Raw genomic sequence first — 24,124 nt, forward strand, 5'->3', positions numbered from 1 at the left:
GAGACCTTATAGAGACCCACACAACCCTCACAAAGATCCTATAGGGACCCATAGTGACCCCTCCATCCCCACACATGGGATCTGGGGGGGCACGGGGGTCACTGCCGGCCCCATAGAGACCCTATAGAGACCCTATAGGCACCCCCAGACCCACAGAGATCCTATAGGGACCCATAGTGACCCCTCCATCCCCACACATGGGATCTGGGGGGGCACGGGGGTCACTGCCGGCCCCATAGAGACCCTATAGAGACCCTATAGGCACCCCCAGACCCATAGAGATCCTATAGGGACCCATAGTGACCCCTCCATCCCCACACATGGGATCTGGGGGGGCACGGGGGTCACTGCCGGCCCCATAGAGACCCTATAGAGACCCTATAGGCACCCCCAGACCCATAGAACCTCCATAGAGATCCTATAGGGACCCATAGTGACCCCTCCATCCCCACACATGGGATCTGGGGGGGCACGGGGGTCACTGCCTGCCCCATAGCGACCCACAGAGACCCTATAGAGACCCTATAGGCACACCCAGACCCATAAAACCCCCATAGAAATCCTATACTGATTCATAGAGATCCTATAGAGACCCATAGCAACTCCTCCATCCCCACACAGGGGATCTGGGGGGGCAGGGGGGTCACTGCCTGCCCCATAGGGACCCTATAGAGACCCTATAGGGCCTCACAGGGGGCTACAGACCCATAGAACCCCCACAGAGATCCTATAGGGACCCATAGCGACCCCTCCATCCCCACACACGGGATCTGGGGGGGCAGGGGGGTCACTGCCTGCCCCATAGGGACCCTATAGAGACCCTATAGGGCCTCACAGGGGGCTACAGACCCACAGAACCCCCACAGAGATCCTATAGGGACCCATAGCGACCCCTCCATCCCCACACACGGGATCTGGGGGGGGCAGGGGGGTCACTATCTGCCCTACAGAGACCCTATAAAGACCCTACAGATAACCTATAGAGACACTTTGGGCACCCCCAGACCCATAGAACCTCCATAAAGATCCTATAGGCACCCCCAGTGACCCATAGCGACCCCTCCATCCCCAGACATGGGATCTGGGGGGGCAGAGGGGTCACTGCCGGCCCCATAGAGACCCTATAGAGACCCTATAGATATCCTATAGGCACCCACAGACCCATAGAAGCCTTGTACTGACTCACAGACCCCCCCTAGAAATCCTATAGGGACCCATAACGACCCCTCCACCCCCACACATGGGATCTGGGGGGCACGGGGGTCACTGCCTCCCCCATAGCGACCCACAGAGACCCTATAGAGACCCTATAGAAACCCCCAGACCCATAAAACCCCCATAGAGATCCTATAGGGACCCATAGTGACCCCTCCATCCCCACACATGGGATCTGGGGGGGCGGGGGGGTCACTGCCTGCCCCATAGCGACCCACAGAGACCCTATAGAGACCCTATAGGCACCCCCAGACCCATAGAACCCCCCTAGAGATCCTATAGGGACCCATAGCGACCCCTCCACCCCCACACACGGGATCTGGGGGGGCAGGGGGGTCACTGCCTGCTCCATAGCGACCCACAGAGACCCTATAGATACCCTATAGGCACCCCCAGACCCCCAAGTTCCCCCCCCACCCTCTTTCCCCCCCCAAACCCCATGCCCCCCCCCACCCCCAAGCCCCCCCAGATCCCTATTTCCCCCCCTGTTTCCCCTTTTCCCCCTCCAGACCCCGGAAATTTCCCCCCAGCCCCTCTCAGCCCCCAGCCCCCCATTCCCCCCCCGCCCCCCATTTCCCCCTCAGCCCCCCAACTTCCCCCCCACCCCCTCTTCCCCCCCACCCCCTTTTTTCCCCTCAGGCCTCCATTTCCCCCTCAGCCCCCCCCCTCCTCCTTTCCCACCCCCCGAACCCCCTTTCCCCCCCTCCCTCCTCACCTTCCCGCTCCGCCGCCCCCTCAGCGCGGGGAGGGGGGGGTGGAGGCTCCCGGGGGTCCCGGGGGGGGGTCCCGGGAGGGGCTCGGGGGGGTCCTGGGGGGGGGTTCGGGGGGTCCCGGAGGTTCCGGAGGCTCCGGAGCCGCTGCTGGCTCTGAGGGGGGGGCGGGGCCGCGCGTGTTCTCGCGAGACCGCGACCTCTCGCGGGGAAATCTCGCGAGATTTCACCCCCTCCCCACCACCATCCGCACTTTCGCCACTCTCCCCTCCCCTCCCTCCCTTCAAATTACCGCGACCCCTCGGCTTCCACACCCGATTCCTCCCTACGCGATCGCTCCCTAATTTGTCGCGTAGTGAAAAAAAAAACCGGGATAAATAAATATACATTTTATTTTATATTTTTTTTTTTTGAGTGACGAATCTGCCGACGAGAACCCGGCACCTCGCGCGCCGCCTAAACGCGCGCCCTTAAAAACCGCCGCGCCCGCCGCGCATGCGCAGTGACCGCGCCCCCGCGGCTCGGAGGGTTCTGCGCATGCGCGGGGCCCGCCCCGTTCCCACGCCCCCGTTCATTGATGCCCGCCCAGGCGGTTCCCACGCCCCCATTCATCCCCGCCCCCAGCCTCTCAGACTGGGGAGGAGGGGAGGGGGCGCTGGGAGGAACTGGGAGGGACTGGAGGGGGCACTGGAGCGAACTGGGGGCCGCTGGGATGAACTGGGAGGAGGAGGGAGGGACTAGAGAGGTCGCTGGAGCGAACTGGGGGCCACTGGGAGGGACTGGGATGAACCGGGGGGTGCTGGGATGAACTGGGAAGGATTGGAGGGGGCACTGGGAGGAACAGGGAGGGACTGGAGAGGTCACTGGAGCGAACTGGGGGCCACTGGGATGAACTGGGAGGGATTGGAGGGGGCACTGGGATGGACTGGGAGGGACTGGGATGAACTGGGAGGGACTGGAGAGGTTACTGGGATGAACCGGAGGGACCGGGATGAACTGGGAGGGACTGGAGGGGGCACTGGGATGAACCAGGGGGCACTGGAATGAACTGGGAGGGACTGGAGGGGGCACTGGGATGAACTGGGGGGCACTGGAATGAACTGGGAGGGACTGGAGGGGGCGCTGGGATGAACTGGGAGGGACTGGAAGTCACTGGGATGAACTGGGAAGGACTGGAAGGGGCACATCCCTCTCCAGACCCTGCCTGGCCTCTCTAGGCATCTCGGAGGACCACGTTTCCCTATAACTTAAAGCCTCCTCGGGACAACTCTATGGTTGGAAACGTTGAGACGAGCCTATAGACCTCGTGTGGCCTTTCTAGGCGTCTCGGAGGACCGCCTTTCCCTTTAACTTAAAGCCCCCGAGCAAACTCTATGGTTGGAGGCGACGAGAGCGCCGTGAGCCCCTATGGGGCCTCTCTAGACACCTCGGCGGACCGCCTTTCCCCATTGCTTTTGCACGCCCCCGTCTCCCAACTCTATGGTCCCGCCTCCAGCCCGGGGCGGGGGGTGTTGGAGCCGCGTTCCCCGCGCCGCCGCCGCCATCTTGTCTCGCCCCCCGCTCTCCCTCTCGCCGCTCGCCCCCTCTCCCGCCCCCCCCCAACCCCGAACCCCCGTAACCCCCCTCCCAGAACCCCCCCCGGACCCTCCCCCCCCGATCCCCTCCCCGCTGCGGGCCGGGGGGGGGGCGGCGGCGCGGGGGGGACCCTCAATCTACCGCCCCCCCCCCCCCCCCCCCCAGACCGCGATGGCGCCGCTCCCGGCTCCGCGGCGCGGCTGCAGGTGAGACCCGCGGCCCCTTGTCCCCTCCCCGTTCCCCCCTGTCCCCCACCCCGACCCAGTGTCGCCGTGTCCCCTTATTCTAGTGGCCCCCTGGCCCCGTGTCCCCTTATTCTGGAGTCCCTGTGTCCTGGTGTCCTCCTGTCCCCATGTCCCAGTGTCCTTCTGTTCCCTTCTTCTGGTGCGTTGGGCTCCACACTCGTCCTCACGCGTCCCCATCGCCCTGTGTCCCCCAGTGTCCCCTCATGTCCCCATCGTGAGGGCTCCATACTTGTCCCCTCACGTCCCCTCGTGTCCCCATCCCCATTTTCCCCTCATGTCCCCATCCTGAGGGCTCCACACTTGTTCCCTCGTGTCCCCTCGTGTCCCCATCTCCATTTTCCCTTCATGTCCCCATCCTGAGGGCTCCATGTTTGTCCCCTCATGTCCCCATCCCCATTTTCCCCTCGTGTCCCCTCATGTCCCCATCCTGAGGGCTCCATACTCGTCCCCTCATGTCCCCTCATGTCCCCATCCCCATTTTCCCCTCATGTCCCCATCCTGAGGGCTCCATACTCGTTCCCTCATGTCCCCTCGTGTCCCCATCCCCATTTTCCTCTCATGTCCCCATCCTGAGGACTCCACACTCGTTCCCTCATGTCCCCATCCCCATTTTCCTCTCATGTCCCCATCCTGAGGGCTCCACACTCGTTCCCTCATGTCCCCATCCCCATTTTCCTCTCATGTCCCCATCCTGAGGGCTCCACACTCGTTCCCTCATGTCCCCATCCCCATTTTCCCCTCATGTCCCCATCCTGAGGGCTCCACACTCGTTCCCTCATGTCCCCTCGTGTCCCCATCCGCATTTTCCCCTCATGTCCCCATCCTGAGGGCTCCATACTCGTTCCCTCATGTCCCCTCGTGTCCCCATCCGCATTTTCCCCTCATGTCCCCATCCTGAGGGCTCCACACTCGTTCCCTCATGTCCCCTCGTGTCCCCATCCCCATTTTCCCCTCATGTCCCCATCCTGAGGGCTCCATCCTCACCCCGTGTCCCTTCATGTCCCCATCCTGAGGGCTCCACACTCGTTCCCTCGTGTCCCCTCGTGTCCCCATCCCCATTTTCCCCTCATGTCCCCATCCTGGAGGCTCCATACTCGTTCCCTCATGTCCCCATCCCCATTTTCCCCTCGTGTCCCCTCATGTCCCCATCCTGAGGGCTCCACACTCGTTCCCTCATGTCCCCTCGTGTCCCCATCCCCATTTTCCCTTCGTGTCCCCATCCTGAGGGCTCCATACTCGTTCCCTCATGTCCCCTCGTGTCCCCATCCCCATTTTCCCCTCATGTCCCCATCCTGAGGGCTCCATATTTGTCCCCTCATGTCCCCTCGTGTCCCCATCCCCATTTTCCCCTCATGTCCCCATCCTGAGGGCTCCACACTCGTTCCCTCATGTCCCCTCGTGTCCCCATCCCCATTTTCCCCTCATGTCCCCATCCTGAGGGCTCCACACTCGTTCCCTCGTGTCCCCTCGTGTCCCCATCCCCATTTTCCCCTCATGTCCCCATCCTGGAGGCTCCATACTCGTTCCCTCATGTCCCCATCCCCATTTTCCCCTCGTGTCCCCTCATGTCCCCATCCTGAGGGCTCCACACTCGTTCCCTCATGTCCCCTCGTGTCCCCATCCCCATTTTCCCCTCATGTCCCCATCCTGAGGGCTCCATATTTGTTCCCTCATGTCCCCATCCCCATTTTCCCCTCGTGTCCCCTCATGTCCCCATCCTGAGGGCTCCACGCTCGTTCCCTCATGTCCCCTCGTGTCCCCATCCCCATTTTCCCCTCATGTCCCCATCCTGAGGGCTCCACACTCGTTCCCTCATGTCCCCTCATGTCCCCATCCCCATTTTCCCCTCATGTCCCCATCCCTTGGCTCCATATTTGTTCCCTCACGTCCCCTCGTGTCCCCATCCCCATTTTCCCCTCATGTTCCCATCCCTGGGCTCCATCCTCACCCCGTGTCCCCTCATGTCCCCATCCTGAGGGCTCCACACTCGTTCCCTCACGTCCCCTCGTGTCCCCATCCCCATTTTTCTCTCATGTCCCCATCCTGAGGGCTCCACACTCGTTCCCTCATGTCCCCTCGTGTCCCCATCCCCATTTTCTCCTCATGTCCCCATCTTGAGGGCTCCACACTCGTTCCCTCATGTCCCCTCATGTCCCCATCCCCATTTTCCCCTCATGTCCCCATCCTGAGGGCTCCACACTCGTTCCCTCATGTCCCCTCGTGTCCCCATCCCCATTTTCCCCTCATGTCCCCATCCTGAGGGCTCCACACTCGTTCCCTCATGTCCCCATCCCCATTTTCCCCTCATGTCCCCATCCTGGGGGCTCCACACTCGTTCCCTCATGTCCCCTCGTGTCCCCATCCCCATTTTCCCCTCATGTCCCCATCCTGAGGGCTCCACACTCGTTCCCTCATGTCCCCTCATGTCCCCATCCTCATTTTCCCCTCATGTCCCCATCCTGAGGGCTCCATATTTGTCCCCTCATGTCCCCTCGTGTTCCCATTCCCATTTTCCCCTCATGTCCCCATTCTGAGGGCTCCACACTCGTTCCCTCATGTCCCCTCGTGTCCCCCTCCCCATTTTCCCCTCATGTCCCCATCCTGGAGGCTCCCTATTTGTTTTTTCACGTCCCCTCGTGTCCCCCTCCCCGTCTCCCCCCCGTGTCCCCCTCCGGGGTCCCCCTCCTCACCCCGCTGTCCCCCCCCCAGGCCGGCGTAGGGCCCGGGGGGGCCAATGCGGAGCCGCGGGGCCGCAGGGGCAGGATCTCGGCGGCGCCGCACGCGGTGCCGGAGGTGCCGGGCCTGCCTGCGATCCGAGTGCGGCGAGTGCCACTTCTGCCGCGACATGAAGAAATTCGGGGGGCCCGGACGCATGAAGCAGTCCTGTCTGCTCCGACAGTGCACCGCCGTGAGGAAACGGGGGGGCCCTGGGGCGGTTTTGGGGTCCCCGGGGTGGTTTCGGGGTCCCCGGGGTGGTTTCAGGGCATCCCTGGGGGTCTTTAGCGGCCCCTGAGGTGGTTTTGGGGGTCCCTAGGGTGGTTTTGGGGGCCCTGGGGTGGTTTCGAGGTCCCCAGGGTGGTTTCGGGGCATCCCTGGGGGTCTTTAGGGGCCCCTGAGGTGGTTTTGGGGGTCCCAAGGGTGGTTTTGGGGGCCCTGGGGGACTTTAGGGGTCTCTGGGGTGGTTTTGGGGTCCCTGGGGTGGTTTGAGGGGGTCCCTGGGGGCCTTTAGGGGTCCCTAGGGTGGTTTCGGGGCATCCCTGGGGGCCTTTAGGGGTCCCTGGGGTGGTTTGGGGGGGGTCCCTGTGGGCCTTTAGGGGTTGTTTGGGTGGTTTTGGGGTCCCTGGGGTCGTTGGGGGGGTCCCTGGGGGCCTTTAGGGGTCCCTGGGGTGGTTTGGTGGGGTCCCTGGGGGGGGTCCTTGGGGGCCTTTAGGGGTCCCTGGGGTGGTTTTGGGGTCCCTGGGGTGGTTTGGGGGGGTCCCTGGGGGCCTTTAGGGGTTGTTTGGGTGGTTTTGGGGTCCCTGGGGTCGTTTCGGGGTATCCCTGGGGGCCTTTAGCGGCCCCTGAGGTGGTTTTGGGGGTCCCTAGGGTGGTTTTGGGGGCCCTGGGGTGGTTTGGGGGGGTCCCTGGGGGCCTTTAGGGGTCTCTGGGGTGGTTTAGGGGTCCCTGGGGTGGTTTGGGGGGGTCCTTGGGGGCCTTTAGGGGTCCCTATGGTGGTTTTGGGGTCCCTGGGGTGGTTTGGGGGGGTCCCTGGGGGCCTTTAGGGGTCCCTGGGGTGGTTTGGGGGGGTCTCTGGGGGCCTTTAGTGGTCCCTGGGGTGGTTTTGGGGTCCCTGGGGTGGTTTGGGGGAGTCCCTGGGGTGGTTTGGGGGGGTCCCTGGGGGCCTTTGGGCGTCCCTGGGGTGGCTTTGGTGTCCCCGGGGTGGTTTCGGGGGGTCCCTGAGGTGGTTTTGGGGTCCCTGGGGTGGTTTTGGGGTCCCTGGGGTGGTTTGGAGGACCTTGGGGGGTCATTGAGGTGGTTTGGGGGATCCTTGAGGTGATTTAGGGGATCCCTAGGGTGGTTTTGGGGATCCCTGGGGTGGTTAAGGGGGTCCTTGAGAGCCTTTAGGGGTCCCCGGGCTGATTTCGGGGGTCCCCGGGCTGGTTTTGGGGTGCCCGGGCTGCTTTTTGGGGTCCCCGGGCTGCTTTTGTTGCCCTGGGAGGGGTTCCCTGAGATAGTTCTGCGGCTCCGTGTGTGTTTTAGCCCCCCCTCCTCAACTTTGGGGTCCCCGCTCTCAACTTTGGGGTCCCCCCCTTAACTTCGGGGTCCCCCCTCTCACTTTTGGGGTCCCCCTCTCTCAATTTCGGGGTCCCCCCCAGCCCGTCCTGCCGCACACGGCCGTGTGCGCCGCCTGCGGGGAGGCCGGACGCGAGGAGGCGGCCGAGGGGCCCGAGGAGCGATTCCAGCTCTCCCTGATGGAATGTGCCCTCTGCGGGGAGATCGTGCACCCCCGCTGCCTCCAGGTGGGGCTCAGCCCCCCGTTTTGGGGGGCCCCCCCTTTTCCCCACCCTGTGAACCCCCAAAATCCCCCCCAAAACGAGAAAATCTTCATTAAAACGTCTCAATTCTCCTCAAAATGGAGGATTCTGCCCCATACGGGGACCCTTTTCTCAGTTTTGGGGACCCCCCCCACTGTGAAGACCCCATTTTTGGGGGGCCCTCACTTTCCCCACCCCCGTGAACCCCAAAAACCCCTCCCTGGACCCCAAAAATCCCTCCCAAAATAATCAAATCCTCCTTAAATTTACTAAATTCTCATTAAAATGGTTGAATTCACCCCAAAATGGGGGATTTTGTCTCATTTTGGGGACCCCCCAACTGTGAAGACCCCATTTTTGGGGGGCCCCCCCTTTCCCCACCCCCGTGAACCCCAAAAATCCCTCCTTGGACCCCCAAAATCCCCCTAAAATGAGCAAATTCTCTTTAAAATGAGACAATTTGTCCCAAAATGGAAGTTTCTTCCCCCCCCCCCCCATTTTGGGGTTCCCCCTAGGATTTCGGGGACCCCCTCCCCAGCTTGGGGGGGGGGTGCAGAGGGGACCCCAATTTCTTTTCCCACCCCCAAAAAAAGATGGGGCGCGCGGAGTCGCTGATCAACCCCGAGATCCCCAACTGCTGGGAGTGCCCCAAGTGCCGCCAGGTGGGGGTTTTGGGGGGTCCTGGGGGTGTTTGGGGGGGTCTAGAGGGGGTTTGGGGGGTCCTGGGGGGGTTTGGGGGGGTCTAGAGGGGGTTTGGGGGGTCCTGGGGGTGTTTGGGGGGGTCTAGAGGGGGTTTGGGGGGTCCTGGGGGGGTTTGGGGGGGTCTAGAGGGGGTTTGGGGGGTCCTGGGGGTGTTTGGGGGGGTCTAGAGGGGGTTTGGGGGGGTCCTGGGGGTGTTTGGGGGGGTCTAGAGGGGGTTTGGGGGGGTCCTGGGGGGGTTTGGGGGGGTCTAGAGGGGGTTTGGGGGGGTCCTGGGGGTGTTTGGGGGGTCCTGGAGGATTTTAGGGTGTCTTGGGGGGAGCTAGAGGGGTTTGGGGGGGCTCTTGAGGATCTTGGGGGGGGTCCTGACCCTATTTTTTTTGGGGTCCCCCCCCCCCCCTTTCCCCTTTCTCCCCAGGACCCCGGGGGGGGCTGGCAGGGGACGGACGAGCCCCCCCAAAAACGCAAAGCGGGGGGCGCCGCCCCCCCCGACGGGGCCCCCCCGAAACGCAAGAGGGACCCCGACCCCAAAAAGGTGACGGGGGGGGACCCCAAATTTCCTTCTTTCCCCCTCCCCCCCCATTTCCCCCCCCCTTTCAATTTTGGGGGGGGGTCCCCAATATTTACCTGTGTGTCCCCCCCCGCCTCCCCTCCAGGTTTCGGATGCGGCTCCGTGGGGGGCGACCCCCGAATCGCAGCCCCCCGGGGGGCCCCCCCCTGACCCCGGCCCCCCCCGACCCCGAGGTGAGACCCCCCCAAACCCCCTGGGACCTCCCCCAACCCCCTGTGACCCCCCCAAACCCCCTTTGACCCCCCAAAACCCCCTGGGACCCCCCAAAACCCCCTGGGACCCCCCTCATTCCCTATCTCCATGTTCTCTAGGACCTTTTCGAGGTGTTTCCCGCACCCAGAATGTTCTTCGAATGTTCTCAAGAACCTCCTTGAGGGGCTTCTCGCACCTTAAATCTTCTCTCAAACCTTCCAGAACCTTCTTGAAGTGGTTCTTACCCCCATAAAGTCCTCAAGAACCTCTTTGAGGTGTCTCTCACACCCATAAAGCCCTTGAGAACCTCTTTGAGGTGTCCCTCACCCCCATAAAGTTCTCAAGAACCTTTTTGAGGTGTCCCTCACCCCCGTAAAGTTCTCCAGAACCTTCTTGAGGCGTCCTTCACCCCCTTTAAAGTTCTCAAGAACCTCTTTGAGGTGTCCCTCACCCCCCTAAAGGCCTCAAGAACGTCTTTGAGGTGTCCCTCACCCCCGTAAAGTCCTCAAGAACCTATTTGAGGTGTCGCTCACCCCCATAAAGTTCTCAAGAACTACTTTGAGGTGTTCTTCAAACCCATAATCTTCTTTCAAGTTCTCCAGAACCTCTTTGAAGTGTCTCTCACCCCCATAAAGTTTTCAAGAACCGCTTTGAGGTGTTTTTCAAACCCATAATCTTCTCTCAAGTTCTCTAGAACCTCTTTGAGGTGTCGCTCACCCGCATAAAGCCCTCGAGAACCTCTTTGAGGTGTCCCTCAGCCCCGTAAAGTCCTCAAGAACCTCTTTGAAGTGTCCTTCAGACCCATAATCCTCTCTTAAGCTCTCCAGAACATCTTTGATGTGTCCCTCACCCCCATAAAGCTCTCAAGAACCTCTTTGAGGTGTCCCTCACCCCCATAAAGTCCTCAAGAACCTCTTTGAAGTGTCCTTCAGACCCATAATCTTCTCTTAAGCTCTCCAGAACCTCTTTGATGTGTCCCTCACCCCCATGAAGCTCTCCAGAACCTCTTTGAGGTGTCCCTCACCCCCATAAAGTTCTCAAGAACCTCGTTGAGTTGTCCTTCAAACCCATAATCTTTTTTCAAGTTTTCCAGAACCTCTTTGATGTGTCCCTCACCGCCATAAAGTCCTCAAGAACCTCTTTGAGGTGTCCCTCACCCCTTTAAAGTTCTCAAGAACCTCTTTGAGGTGTTCCTCACACCTTCAATGTTCTCTCAATTTTTCCAGAACCTTTTTGAGGTGTTCCTCACCCCCATAAAGTTCTCCAGAGCCTTCTTGAGGCGTCCTTCACCCCCTTTAAAGTTCTCCAGAACCTCTTTGAGGTGTCCCTCAGCCCCATAAAGTTCTCCAGAACCTCTTTGAGGTGTCCCTCACCCCCATAAAGTCCTCAAGAACCTCTTTGAGGTGTCCCTCACCCCCATAAAGCCCTCCAGAACCTCTTTGAGGTGTCCCTCACCCCTTTAAAGTTCTCAAGAACCTCTTTGAGGTGTTCCTCACACCTTCAATGTTCTCTCAATTTCTCCAGAACCTCTTTGAGGTGTCCCTCACCCCCATAAAGTTCTCCAGAACCTTCTTGAGGCGTCCTTCACCCCCTTTAAAGTTCTCCAGAACCTCTTTGAGGTGTCCCTCACCCCCATAAAGTTCTCCAGAACCTTCTTGAGGCGTCTTTCACCCCCATAAAGTTCTCCAGAACCTCTTTGAGGTGTCCCTCACCCCCACAAAGTTCTCCAGAACCTCTTTGAGGTGTCCCTCACCCCCACAAAGTTCTCCAGAACCTCTTTGAGGTGTCCCTCACCCCCATAAAGTTCTCCAGAGCCTTTTTGAGGTGTCCCTCACCCCCACAAAGTTCTCCAGAACCTCTTTGAGGTGTCCCTCACCCCCACAAAGTTCTCCAGAACCTCTTTGAGGTGTCCCTCACCCCCATAAAGTTCTCCAGAACCTCTTTGAGGTGTCCCTCACCCCCGTAAAGTCCTCCAGCCCGTCCTCGGTGTCCTCCCGCAGGTCCTCTCGTGCCGCCGGGCCCGCCTGGAGCGCTTCCGCCAGATGTGCCGCCTGCTGGAGCGCCTCCCGCCTCCCTCCAGCTCCAGCTCCAGCTCCGGCTCCGACTCGGGGGGTTCCCCTCCGGCTCCGGATGACGCCGCCGATGACGACGACTCCGACGCCGCCATTTCTTGCGTCTCGTCTTCTCCTCGCGTTGCGGAAGCTTCCGGCAGCGGGGCGGTGGCTCGCGTGCCGTGGCCGCTGGGGCCCGGGCGGGCCGGCGAGCGGCTGGAACGGCACGAGGTGCGGCCGCCCCCGGCCTCGCCGGACCCCGAGCGGCTGCCCCTGGCCTGCGGCGCCGCCCACGCCCTCCCCCGCGACGCCTGGCTCCGCGTCTTCCGCCACCTCTCGCCCCGCGAGCTCTGCCTCTGCATGAGCGTCTGCCGCACCTGGAGCCGCTGGTGGGGGCCGGGGGGGGCCGGGGGGGGCTGGGGGGGACTGGGGGGGACTGGGAGGGACTGGGAGGGACTGGGAGGGACTGGGAGTGGATGGGAGGGACTGGGAGGGGACTGGGAGGGACTGGGAGGGGACTGGGAGGGACTGGGAGGGACTGGGAGGGACTGGGGGGGACTGGGGGGGACTGGGAGGGGGCTGGGGGGGACTGGGAGGGGATTGGAGGGACTGGGAGGGACTGGGAGGGACTGGGGGGGACTGGGAGGGACTGGGAGGGACTGGGAGGGGATTGGGAGGGACTGGGAGGGGGCTGGGAGGGACTGGGAGGGGACTGGGAGGGACTGGGGGGGACTGGGAGGGACTGGGAGGGGATTGAGAGCACTGGGAGGCACTGGGAGGGGACTGGGAGCACTGGGAGGGACTGGGAGGGACTGGGAGGGGACTGGGAGGGACTGGGAGGGACTGGGAGGGGACTGGGAGGGGACTGGGAGGGACTGGGATAGGACTCGGGGCACTGGGAGGCACTATGATGGGATTGGGAGGCAATGGGATGGGACTGGGAGCACTGGGAGGGGACTGGGAGCACTGGGAGGGGACTGGGAGCACTGGGAGGGGACTGAGAGGGACTGGGAGGGCACTGGGAGGAACTGGGAGGCACTGGAACAGGACTGGGAGGCACTGGGAGGGGACTGGGATGGGAGTGGGAGGGACTGGGAGGGGACTGGGAGCACTGGGAGGGGACTGGGAGGGACTGGGGGGGACTGGGAGGGACTGGGAGGCACTGGGAGGCACTGGGAGGGCACTGGGATGGGAGTGGGAGCACTGGGATGGGACTGGGAGGGACTGGGAGGGGACTGGGAGCACTGGGAGGGGACTGGGATGGGACTGGGAGGGACTGGGAGGGCACTGGGAGGCACTGGGAGGGGAGGGAGAGGCTCTTTGGTGCTGGTAGTGGCGCTTAAGGGGGGGACTGGGAGCAGTGGGAGGCACTGGGAGGGGACTGGGAGGCACTGGGATGGGACTGGGAGGGCACTGGGAGGGCACTGGGAGCACTGGGGGCACTGGGAGGGTACCGGGGTGTTACTGGGAGCACTGGGCTGGGTCCTAGAGATACTGGGAGGGGGGCTAGTGCTACTGGGAGCCCTGGGAGGGGGCTGGGTGCTCCTGGGATGGCGCGGGGGCGTTACTGGTGTGTTACTGGTGTGTTACTGGTGTGTTACTGGTGCGGTACTGGGGGGCAGGTGCTGCGACCGGCGGCTGTGGCCGCGCGTGGACCTGAGCGGGCGGGCGCCCATCACGCCCCCGATGCTGAGCGGGCTCGTGCGGCGCCAGCCCCTCGCCCTGGACCTCAGCTGGACCCGCGTCTCCCGCAAGCAGCTCTCGTGGCTCGTCGCCCGCCTGCACGGTCAGAGGGGCCCCCGAAAAGCCGAGGAACCCGCCCCCCAACCCCCGAATCCAGAAAAAAAACCACAACATCCACCCCGAAAGCCACAAAAAAAACCCAAATCCAGCCCGAAATCCACTAACAAACCCCAACTCGCCCCAAATCCAGCCCGAAATCCACTAAAAAAACCCAAATTGCCCCAAATCCAGCCCGAAATCCACTAACAAACCCCAACTCGCCCCAAATCCAGCCCGAAATCCACTAAAAAAACCCAAATTGCCCCAAATCCAGCCCGAAATCCACTAACAAACCCCAAATCGCCCCCAATCCAGCCCTAAATCCACAAAAAAATCCCCAAATTGCCCCAAATCCAGCCCGAAATCCACTAAAAAAAACCCCAAATGCCCCAAATCCAGCCCGAAATCCACTAAAAAAACCCCAAATTGCCCCAAATCCAGCCCGAAATCCACAAAAAAACCCAAATCGCCCCAAATCCAGCCCTAAATCCACTAAAAAACCCAAAATTCAGCCTTACATCCACTAAAAAAACCCAAATCCAGCCCTAAATCTACTAAAAAAAACCAAATCGCCCCAAATCCAGCCCTAAATCCACCCAAAAACCCTCAATCCAGCCCTAAATCCACTAACAAACCCCAAATTGCCCCAAATCCAGCCCAAAATCCACTAAAAAAAACCAAAATTGCCCCAAATCTAGCACAAAATTCACCAAAAAACCCAAATCGCCCCAAATCCAGCCATAAATCCACGCTAAATCCACCCAAAACCACTAAATCTACCCCAAAATCCAGCCCATAATCCACCCTAAAACCCCAAATCCACCCCGAAATCCACCAAAACCCACAAATCCACCCAGAAGTCTACCCAAAACCCCAAAATCCAGTCTGAAATCCACCCAAAACCGTCAAAGCCAGCCCAAAATCCAGCAAAAAACACAAGATCCAGCCCGAAATCCACCCAAACCCGCAAATCCAGCCCAAAATCCACCCAGAAAGCTCAAATCCAGCCTGAAATCCAGCAAAAAATATCAAATCCAGCCCGAAATCCACTGAAAAACCCCAAATCGCCCCAAATCCAGCCCTAAATCCACCAAAAAAACCCAAATCGCCCCAAATCCAGCCTGAAATCCACCCAAAACCCCCAAAATCCAGCCCGAAATCCACTAAAAAAACCCAAAATGCCCCAAATCCAGCCCGAAATCCACTAAAAAAGCCCAAAATGCCCCAAATCCAGCCCGAAATCCACCCAAAACCCACAAATTCAGCCCAAAATCCACTAAAAATCCCCAAAATGCCCCAAATCCAGCCCGAAATCCACTAAAAAAAACCAAAATGCCACAAATCCAACCCAAAATCCACCCAACCCCCCCCAAATCCACCCAGAAATCCACACAAAACCCCCAAATCCAGCCTGAAATCCACCCAAAAACATCAAATCCGGCCCGAAATCCACCCAAACCCCACAAATCCAGCCAAAAATCCACCCAAAAACCTCCAATCCAGCCCCAAATCCACCCAAAAACCCCCAATCCAGCCCAAAATCCACCCAGAAAGCTCAAATCCAGCCTGAAATCCAGCAAAAAACATCAAATCCAGGCCTAAATCCACTGAAAAACCCCAAATCGCCCCAAATCCAGCCCTAAATCCACCAAAAACCCCCAAATCGCCCCAAATCCAGCCTGAAATCCACCCAAAACCCCCAAAATCCAGCCCGAAATCCACTAAAAAAACCCAAAATGCCCCAAATCCAGCCCGAAATCCACCCAAAACCCACAAATTCAGCCCGAAATCCACTAAAAATCCCCAAAATGCCCCAAATCCAGCCCGAAATCCACTAAAAAAAACCAAAATGCCACAAATCCAACCCAAAATCCACCCAACACCCCCAAAATCCACCCAGAAATCCACACAAAAACCCCAAATCCAGCCTGAAATCCACCCAAAAACATCAAATCCGGCCCGAAATCCACCCAAACCCCACAAATCCAGCCCAAAATCCACCCAAAAACCCCCAATCCAGCCCCAAATCCACCCAACAAACCCCAATCCAGCCCAAAATCCACCCAAAAAGCTCAAATCCAGCCTGAAATCCAGCAAAAAATATCAAATCCAGGCCTAAATCCACTGAAAAACCCCAAATCGCCCCAAGTCCAGCCTGAAATCCACCCCAAACCCCCAAAATCCAGCCTGAAATCCACTAAAAAAGCCCAAAATGCCCCAAATCCAGCCCGAAATCCACTAAAAAAACCTAAAATGCCCCAAATTCAGCCCAAAATACACCGAAACTCCCCAAATCCAGCCCTAAACCCACTAAAAAAACCCAGAATGCCCCAAATCCAGCCCTAAATCCACCCAAAAACCCCAAATCCAGCCTGAAATCCAGCAAAAAACATAAAATCCAGCCCGAAATCCACCCAAAACCCACAAAATCCAGCCCAAAATGCACCAAAAACCACAAAATCCACACAAAAATCCACACAAAACCCCCAAATCCAGCCCGAAATCCACCCCAAAACCCTCAATCACCCCAAATCCAGCACTAAATCCACTAAAAAACCCCAAATCCAGCCCCAAATCCACCCGAAAACCCCAAATCCAGCCCAAAATCCACCCAAAACCCCTAAAATCCAGCCCCAAATCCACGAAAAACCCCGAAATCCAGCTCAAAATCCAACAAAAAAACCCAAATCCAGCCACAAATCCATCCAAAAGCCACAAATCAAGCCCGAAATCCACCCAAAACCCATAATATCCAGCCCAAAATCTACCAAAAAACCCAAAACAAGCCCTAAATCCACCCAAAACCCTGAAATCCAGCCCAAAATCCACACAAAAAACCCAAATCCAGACCAAAATTCACTCAAAAAACCCAAATCCAGACCAAAATTCACTCAAAAACCCAAAATCCAGCCTGAAATCCACCAAAAAAATGCAAATCCAGACCAAAATCCACCCAAAAACCCGAAATCCAGCCCGAAATCCACCCAAAACCACAAAATCCACCCAGAAATCCACCCAAAACCCCCAAATCCAGCCCAAAATCCACCAAAACCAGCCAAATCCAGCCCAAAATCCCCCCAAAAAACCCAAAATTCAGCCCAAAATCCAGCAAAACCTAAAAATCCAGCCCGATAGTTACCAAAAAACACAAAATCCAGCCCGAAAACGACAAAATCCAGCCCGAAATACACAAAAACCCCAAAATTCAGCCCGAAATCCACCAAAAAAACCCAAATCCAGCCCGAAATCCACCAAAAAAACCCAAATCCAGCACGAAATCCACCCAAAAACCCTAAAATCCACCCCAAAAAAACCAAAATCCACCCAAAACCCCCAAATCCAGCCCAAAATCCACCAAAACCAGCCAAATCCACCACAAAATCCACCTAAATCCACCCAAAAACCCCCAATCCAGCCCGAAATCCACCCAAAACCCCCAAATCGCCTGAAAATCCAGCCCAAAATCCACTAAAAAACGCCGAATTGCCCCAAATCCAGCCCAAAATCCACTAAAAAACCCCAATTCCAGCCTGAAATCCACCCAAAACCCCCAAAATCCAGCCTGAAATCCCCCCAAAAAACCCCAAATCCACCCAAAAACCCCAAATCCCCCCCAAAATTCACCAAAACCCACGAAATCCAGCCCAAAATCCACCAAAAACCCCAAAATCCACCCCAAAATCTACCCAAAAACCCCAAATCCACCCAAAACCCCCAAAATCCAGCCCGAAATCCAGCAAAAACCCCAAAATCCACCCAAAAACCCCAAAATCAGCACAAAATTCACCCCAAAGCCCCCAAATCCAGCCCAAAATCCACCCAAAAACCACAAATCCAGCCCAAAATCCACCAAAAACCCCAAAATCCACCCCAAAATTCACCCCAAAACCCCAAATCCACCCCAAAATCCACTAAAAAAAACGAAATAGCCCCAAAATCTAGCCCGAAATCCACTAAAAAGCTCCTGATTGCCCGAAATCCAGCCCAAAATCCACTAAAAATCCCCAAATCAACCCAAATCCAGCCCAAAATCCACTAAAAAATCCCAAAATCCAGCCTGAAATCTACCCAAAACCCCAAAATCCACCCAAAACCCCCCAAATCCTGCCCAAAATCCAGCAAAAAACCCAAAATCCACCCAAAAAACCCCAAATCCACCCAAAAATCCACCCAAAACCCCAAAATCCAGCCCCAAATCCACCCAAATTGCCCCAAATCCAGCCCAAAATCCACTAAAAAAAACCAAATTGCCCCAAAATCCAGCCTGAAATCCACTAAAAAACCCAAATCGCCCCAAAATCCAAAATTTTGGGCTGGATTTGAGTGGCTTTGGTTCCCTTGAGGGCTGGTTTGGGGGCTTGGGGTGGGTTTTGGGGTGGATTTGAGTGGATTTGGGTCCCTTTAGGTCTCGTTTAGGGGTTTTGGGGTGGATTTTGAGGTGAATTAAGTGGATTTTGGGGTGGCTTTGGGTCCCTTTAGGTCTCATTTGGGGGTCTTGGGTTGGTTTTGGGGTGGATTTGAGTGGATTTGGGTCCCTTGAGGGCTGGTTTGGGGGTCTTGGGTGGGTTTTGGGGTGGATTTGAGTGGCTTTGGGTGGCTTTGGAGTGGATTAAGTGCATTTTGGGGTGGATTTGAGTGGATTTGGGTCCCTTTAGGTCTCATTTGGGGGTTTGGGGTTGGTTTTGGGGTGGATTTGAGTGGATTTGGGTGGGTTTGGGTTGGATTTAGGGGTTTGGATGGATTTTGGGGTGGATGAAGTGGGTTTTGGGGTGGATTTGGGTCCCTTTAGGTCTCGTTTAGGGGTTTTGGGGTAGTTTTTGGGGTGAATTTGAGTGGATTTGGGTCCCTTTAGGGCTGGTTTGAGGTGGATGAAGTGGATTTTGGGGTGGCTTTGGGTCCCTTTAGGTCTCATTTGGGGGTCTCGGGTGGGTTTTGGGGTGGATTTGAGTGGCTTTGGGTGGCTTTGAGGGTGCATTAAGTGGGTTTTGGGGTGGCTTTGGGTGGCTTTGGGTTGGATTAAGTGGATTTTGGGGTGGATTTGAGTGGATTTGGGTCCCTTTAGGTCTCGTTTAGGGGTTTTGGGGTAGTTTTTGGGGTGGATTTGAGTGGATTTGGGTGGCTTTGGGTTGGATTTCGGGGTTTGGATGGATTTTGGGGTGGATGAAGTGGGTTTTGGGGTGGCTTTGGGTCCCTTTAGGTCTCATTTGGGGGTCTTGGGTTGGTTTTGGGGTGGATTTGAGTGGATTTGGGTCCCTTTAGGACTGGTTTGGGGTGGATGAAGTGGATTTTGGGGTGGCTTTGGGTCCCTTTAGGTCTCATTTGGGGGTTTGGGGTTGGTTTTGGGGTGGATTTGAGTGGCTTTGGGGCCGGTTTGGGGGTCTTGGGGTGGGTTTTGGGGTGGCTTTGGGTGGCTTTGGGGTGGATTAAGTGGATTTTGGGGTGGATTTGAGTGGCTTTGGGGCCGGTTTGGGGGTCTTGGGGTGGGTTTTGGGGTGTCGGGGGGGCTGTTTCGGGGTGCTGAGGCGGCGGGTGCCCCCAGGGCTGCGGGAGCTGGTGCTGAGCGGGTGCTCGTGGGGGGCGGTGTCGGCGCTGGGCTCGGCGCCGCTGGCCTCGCTGCGGCTGCTGGATCTGCGCTGGGTGCCCGAGCTCTCCGACACCCGCCTGAGGGAGCTGCTCCTGCCGCGGGACCCCCGCCACGGTACGGAGGGGGCACTTGGGGGGCTCAGGGGGGGCTCAGGGGGGACTTGAGGGCCTCAGGGGGGACTTGGGGGGCTCAGGGGGGTCTCAGGGGGGACTTGAAGGTCTCAAGTGGGACTCAAAGGGTCTCAGGGGGGACTTGGGGGGTCTCAGGGGGGATTCGAGGGTCTCAGGGGGGTCTCAGGTGGGACTTGAGGGCCTCAGGGGGGTCTCAGGGGGGACTTGGGGGGTCTCAGGGGGGATTTGAGGGCCTCAGGGGGGACTTGGGGGGCTCAGGGGGGTCTCAGGGGGGATTTGAGGGTCTCAGGGGGGACTTGAGGGTCTCAGGTGGATCTTGAGGGTCTAAGGGGGGTCTCAGGGGGGTCTCGGGTGGATCTTGAGGGTCTCAGGGTGGACTTGAGGGTCTCAGGGGGGTCTCAGGTGGATCTTGAGGGTCTCAGGGGGGACTCGAGGGTCTCAGGGGGGATTTGAGGGTCTCAGGGGGGTCTCAGGGGGGACTTGAGGGTCTCAGGGGGGTCTTAGGTGGATCTTGAGGGTCTCAAGTGGGACTCAAAGGGTCTCAGGGGGGTCTCAGGGGGAACTTGAGGGTCTCAGCGGGGACTTGGAGGTCTCAGGGGGGTCTCAGGTGGGACTCGAGGGTCTCAGGGGGTACTCGGGGGTCTCAGGGGGTACTCGGGGGTCTCAGGTGGGACTCGAGGGTCTCAAGTGGGATTCGGGGGTCTCAGGGGGGACTTGAGGGTCTCAGCGGGGACTTGGAGGTCTCAGGGGGGTCTCAGGTGGGACTCGAGGGTCTCAGGGGGGACTCGAGGGTCTCAGGGGGTACTCGGGGGTCTCAGGGGGGACTCGGGGGTCTCAGGCGTGTCCCCCGCCGTCCCCCCAGCCCCCCCCGAGGGCCGCGGGCGGCTGCCCAACCTGGTGGAGCTGCGCCTGGCCGGGCTGGAGGTGACGGAGGCTTCGCTGCGGCTGGTGGCCCGGCAGGCCCCCCAACTGGCCACCCTGGACCTGAGCCACTGCGGCCGCCTCGGGGACGGGGCCCTGGCCGCCCTCGGCGCCCTGCGGCACAGCCTGGCCGAGCTCAACCTCGCAGGTGGGGACACCACGAGGGGCCCCGGGGACACCCAGGGGGGCGGGGGGACACCAGGAGGGGCCCTGAGGGCGTCTCGGGGGGCTTGGGGACACCAGGATGGGCCCTGAGGACATTGAGGGGGGCTTGGGGACACCAGGAGGGGCCCTGAGGACATCTCGGGGGGCTTGGGGACACCAGGATGGGTCCTGAGGGCATCTCGGGGGGCTTGGGGACACCAGGAGGGGCCCTGAGGACATCTCGGGGGGCTTGGGGACACCAGGATGGGCCTTGAGGGCGTCTCAGGGGGCTTGGGGACACCAGGATGGGCCTTGAGGGCGTCTCAGGGGGTTTGGGGACACCAGGATGGGTCCTGAGGGCATTGAGGGGGGCTTGGGGACACCAGGATGGGCCCTGAGGACATCTCGGGGGGCTTGGGGACACCAGGAGAGGCCCTGAGGACATTGAGGGGGGCTTGGGGACACCAGGATGGGCCTTGAGGGCATCTCGGGGGGCTTGGGGACACCAGGAGGGGCCCTGAGGACGTCTCGGGGGGCTTGGGGACACCAGGATGGGCCTTGAGGACATCTCGGGGGGCTTGGGGACACCAGGATGAGGCTTGGGGACACCATGATGGACCTTGAGAACATCATGATGGACCTTGAGGACTTTATGAGGGGCTTAGGGACACCAGGATGGGCCCCGAGGGCGTCTCGGGGGGCTGGGGGACACCAGGATGGGCCCTGAGGGCGTCTCGGGGGGCTTGGGGACACCAGGATGGGCCCTGAGGGCGTCTCGGGGGGCTTGGGGACACCAGGATGGGCCCTGAGGGCGTCTCGGAGGGTTTGGGGACACCAGGATGGGCCCTGAGGACACCAAGGGGGGCTGGGGGACACCAGGAGGGGCCCTGAGGGCATCTCGGGGGGCTTGGGGACACCAGGATGAGGCTTGGGGACACCAGGATGGGCCTTGAGAAGATCCTGGAGGACTCAGGGACACCATGATGGACCTTGAGAACATCATGATGGACCTTGAGGACTTCATGAGGGGCTTGGGGACACCAGGATGGGCCTTGAGAAGATCCTGGAGGACTCGGGGACACCAGGATGGGCCCTGAGGGCATCTCGGGGGGCTTGGGGACACCAGGAGGGGCTTGGGGACTCCAGGATGAGGCTTGGGGGCACCACGATGGGCCCTGAGAGCATCTCAGGGGGCTTGAGAACTTCATGAAAGGCTCAGGGACACCGGGATGGACCTTGAGAACATGGTGATGGGTCTGAGGACACCGTGATGGGTCTTGAGAACGCGATGATGGTTCTTGAGAACTTGGTGACAAGCTTGGGCTCACCAGGATGGTTCTTAAGAACTTCATGGTGGGTCTTGAGAACACGGTGGAGGACTCGGGGTCACCAGGATGGTTCTTGAGAAGGTTCTGAGGGGCTTGGGGCCACCAGGATGGGTTTGAGGAGGTCCTGGGGTGGGTTTGAGAAGGTCCTGGGGAGGGTTGAGAAGATCCTGGGGGGGTTGAGAAGATCTGGGGGGGGTCGAGGAGATCCTGGGGAGGTTGAGAAGGTTCTTGGGGGGGGTTGAGGAGATCCTGGGGGGATCAAGAAGGTCTTGGGGGTGTTGAGAAGATCCTGGGGGGGGGGTTGAGAAGATCCAGGTGGGGTTGAGAAGGTCCTGAGGGGGTTGAGAAGGTCCTGGGGGGGTTGAGAAGATCCTGGGGGGGTTTGAGGAGATCTTGGGGGGGGTTGAGAAGATCCTGGGGGGGTTGAGAAGATCCTGGGGGCCTTTGAGAAGGTCTTGGGGGGTTGAGAAGGTCCTGGGGTGGGTTTGAGAAGATCCTGGGGGAGTCGAGAAGATCCTGGGGTGGGTTTGAGAAGATCCTGGGGGTGTTGAGAAGATCCTGGGGTGGGTGAGAAGGTTCTGGGGGGGTTGAGAAGATCCTGGGGGTGTTGAGAAGGTCCTGGTGGGGGTTGAGAAGATCCTGGAGGAGTTTGAGAAGATCCTGGGGGGGTTTGAGGAGATCCTGGGGGTGGTTGAGAAGGTCCTGGGGGGGTCGAGGAGATCCTGGGGGTGTCGAGGAGGTCCTGGGGGGGGTCGAGGAGGTCGTGGGGGGCTCGAGGAGGTCGTGGGGGTCTCTGAGGAGGTGTCGGTGTCCCCCCAGGCTGCCCGCGGGTGACGGACCGGGTGCTGCGGGGGCTGGGCCGCTGCCCCGTCCTGCGCCGCGTCGACCTGCGCTGCTGCCGCCAGGTGAGCCCCGAGGCCTGCGCCCGCGTCTGCCAGAGCCCCGGCGCCTTCCGCCTCCCCGAGGACCGGCTCCTGCTCAGGGACACCTAGAGCCCCCCGGGACCCACCGGGAGGGACGCCAGGGACACTGGGAGACCAACCAGGGACACTGGGAGATCCACCACGGAGACTGGGAGATCCACCATGGAGACTGGGAGAGCCGCCAGGGACACTGGGAGATCTACCATGGAGACTGGGAGCACTGGGAGATCAACCACGGAGACTGGAAGCACTGGGAGATCCACCACAGAGACTGGGAGCACTGGGAGATCCACCATGGAGACTGGGAGACCAACCATGGAGATTGGGAGCACTGGGAGATCCACCATGGAGATGCCGCCTTCCACCTCCCTGAGGAGCGGCTCCTGCTCAGGGACACCTAGAACCCACTGGGACCCACTGGGACGGACTGGGAGAGACGCCAGGGACACTGGGAGCACTGGAAGATCAACCATGGACACTGGGAGACCAACCATGGAGACTGGGAGCACTGGGAGATCAACCACGGAGATGCCGCCTTCCACCTCCTTGAGGAGCGGTTCCTGCTCAGGGACACCTAGAACCCACTGGGATGGACTGGGAGAGACTGGGATGGACTGGGAGATCCACCATGGAGACTGGGAGCACTGGGAGATCCACCATGGCCACTGGGAGCACTGGGAGACCAACCACAGAGACGCCGCCTTCCACCTCCATGAGGAGCGGCTCGTGCTCAGAGACACCTAGAACCCACTGGGGTGGACTGGGACAGACTGGGAGAGACGCCAGGGACACTGGGAGATCAACCATGGGCACTGGGAGCACTGGGAGACCAACCACGGAGATGCCGCCTTCCACCTCCTTGAGGAGCGGTTCCTGCTCAGGGACACCTAGAACCAACTGGGATGGACTGGGAGAGACTGGGATGGACTGGGAGATCCACCATGGGCACTGGGAGCACTGGGAGATCCACCATGGCCACTGGGAGCACTGGGAGACCAACCATGCAAATGCCGCCTTCCACCTCCTTGAGGAGCAGCTCCTGCTCAGGGACACCGAGGAGCTACTGGGATGGACTGGGAGCACTGGGAGAGGTCGCAGAGGCAACTGGGAGAGACTGGGAGACCCACCACGGGCACTGGGAGCACTGGGAGACGCCACCTTCCGCCTCCCCAAGGAGCGGCTCCTGCTCAGGGACACCGAGGGGCGACTGGGATGGACTGGGAGACGCCACGGAGGCAACTGGGAGCACTGGGAGCCCCATCATGGAGACTGGGACCCCCCCTGCTCCCCAAGACTGGGGATACTGGGACCCCCCCCATGGATACTGGGAGAACTGGGAGCCCCGTTCCCTCTATGCACTGACTGGGGGCGGGGCCACGACTGGCCACGCCCCCCTCCGAGCCCTCCCCCCCCCAAGGACCAAAGGTGCCCCTCCCCTACCCGGGGCGGGGGGAGGGGATCGAGGGGTTTTTTTTATAATTAAAAGTAATGAGGAAATTGGGTGATTGGATTGGGGGTGAACTGGGAGGGACTGGGATG

The 24,124-nt window shown here is 59.7% G+C and overlaps 3 protein-coding genes across 3 annotated transcripts in view; 1 reads left to right on the plus strand and 2 right to left on the minus strand.

Annotated features, from left to right (window-relative positions):
• The window catches only part of LOC138734506 (syntaxin-1B), a 95,185-nt gene extending 93,150 nt beyond the window's left edge, over positions 1–2,035 (minus strand). The window contains exon 1 of the mRNA XM_069882210.1: positions 2,027–2,035. The gene's annotated coding sequence lies outside the window, so the exon portion shown is untranslated. The remainder of the gene's footprint in view (positions 1–2,026) is intronic.
• Positions 1–2,052, minus strand: part of LOC138734476 (histone-lysine N-methyltransferase SETD1A-like) — a 36,088-nt gene extending 34,036 nt beyond the window's left edge. The window contains 1 exon segment of the mRNA XM_069882121.1: positions 1,931–2,052. The gene's annotated coding sequence lies outside the window, so the exon portion shown is untranslated.
• A 7,357-nt stretch (positions 2,053–9,409) lies between these two features.
• Positions 9,410–24,106, plus strand: FBXL19 (F-box and leucine rich repeat protein 19). The gene is made up of 7 exons (XM_069882169.1): positions 9,410–9,493; positions 9,615–9,702; positions 11,722–12,161; positions 13,395–13,558; positions 19,094–19,252; positions 20,132–20,338; positions 22,482–24,106. Exons 2-7 carry the CDS (start codon positions 9,622–9,624, stop codon positions 22,652–22,654), a joined length of 1,224 nt encoding a protein of 407 aa, XP_069738270.1. The 5' UTR covers positions 9,410–9,493; positions 9,615–9,621; the 3' UTR covers positions 22,655–24,106.
• Positions 24,107–24,124: the final 18 nt, after the last annotated feature.

The sequence above is a fragment of the Phaenicophaeus curvirostris genome, unplaced genomic scaffold, assembly GCF_032191515.1.
Source record: "Phaenicophaeus curvirostris isolate KB17595 unplaced genomic scaffold, BPBGC_Pcur_1.0 scaffold_84, whole genome shotgun sequence".
Taxonomy (NCBI): Eukaryota; Metazoa; Chordata; class Aves; order Cuculiformes; family Cuculidae; genus Phaenicophaeus; species Phaenicophaeus curvirostris.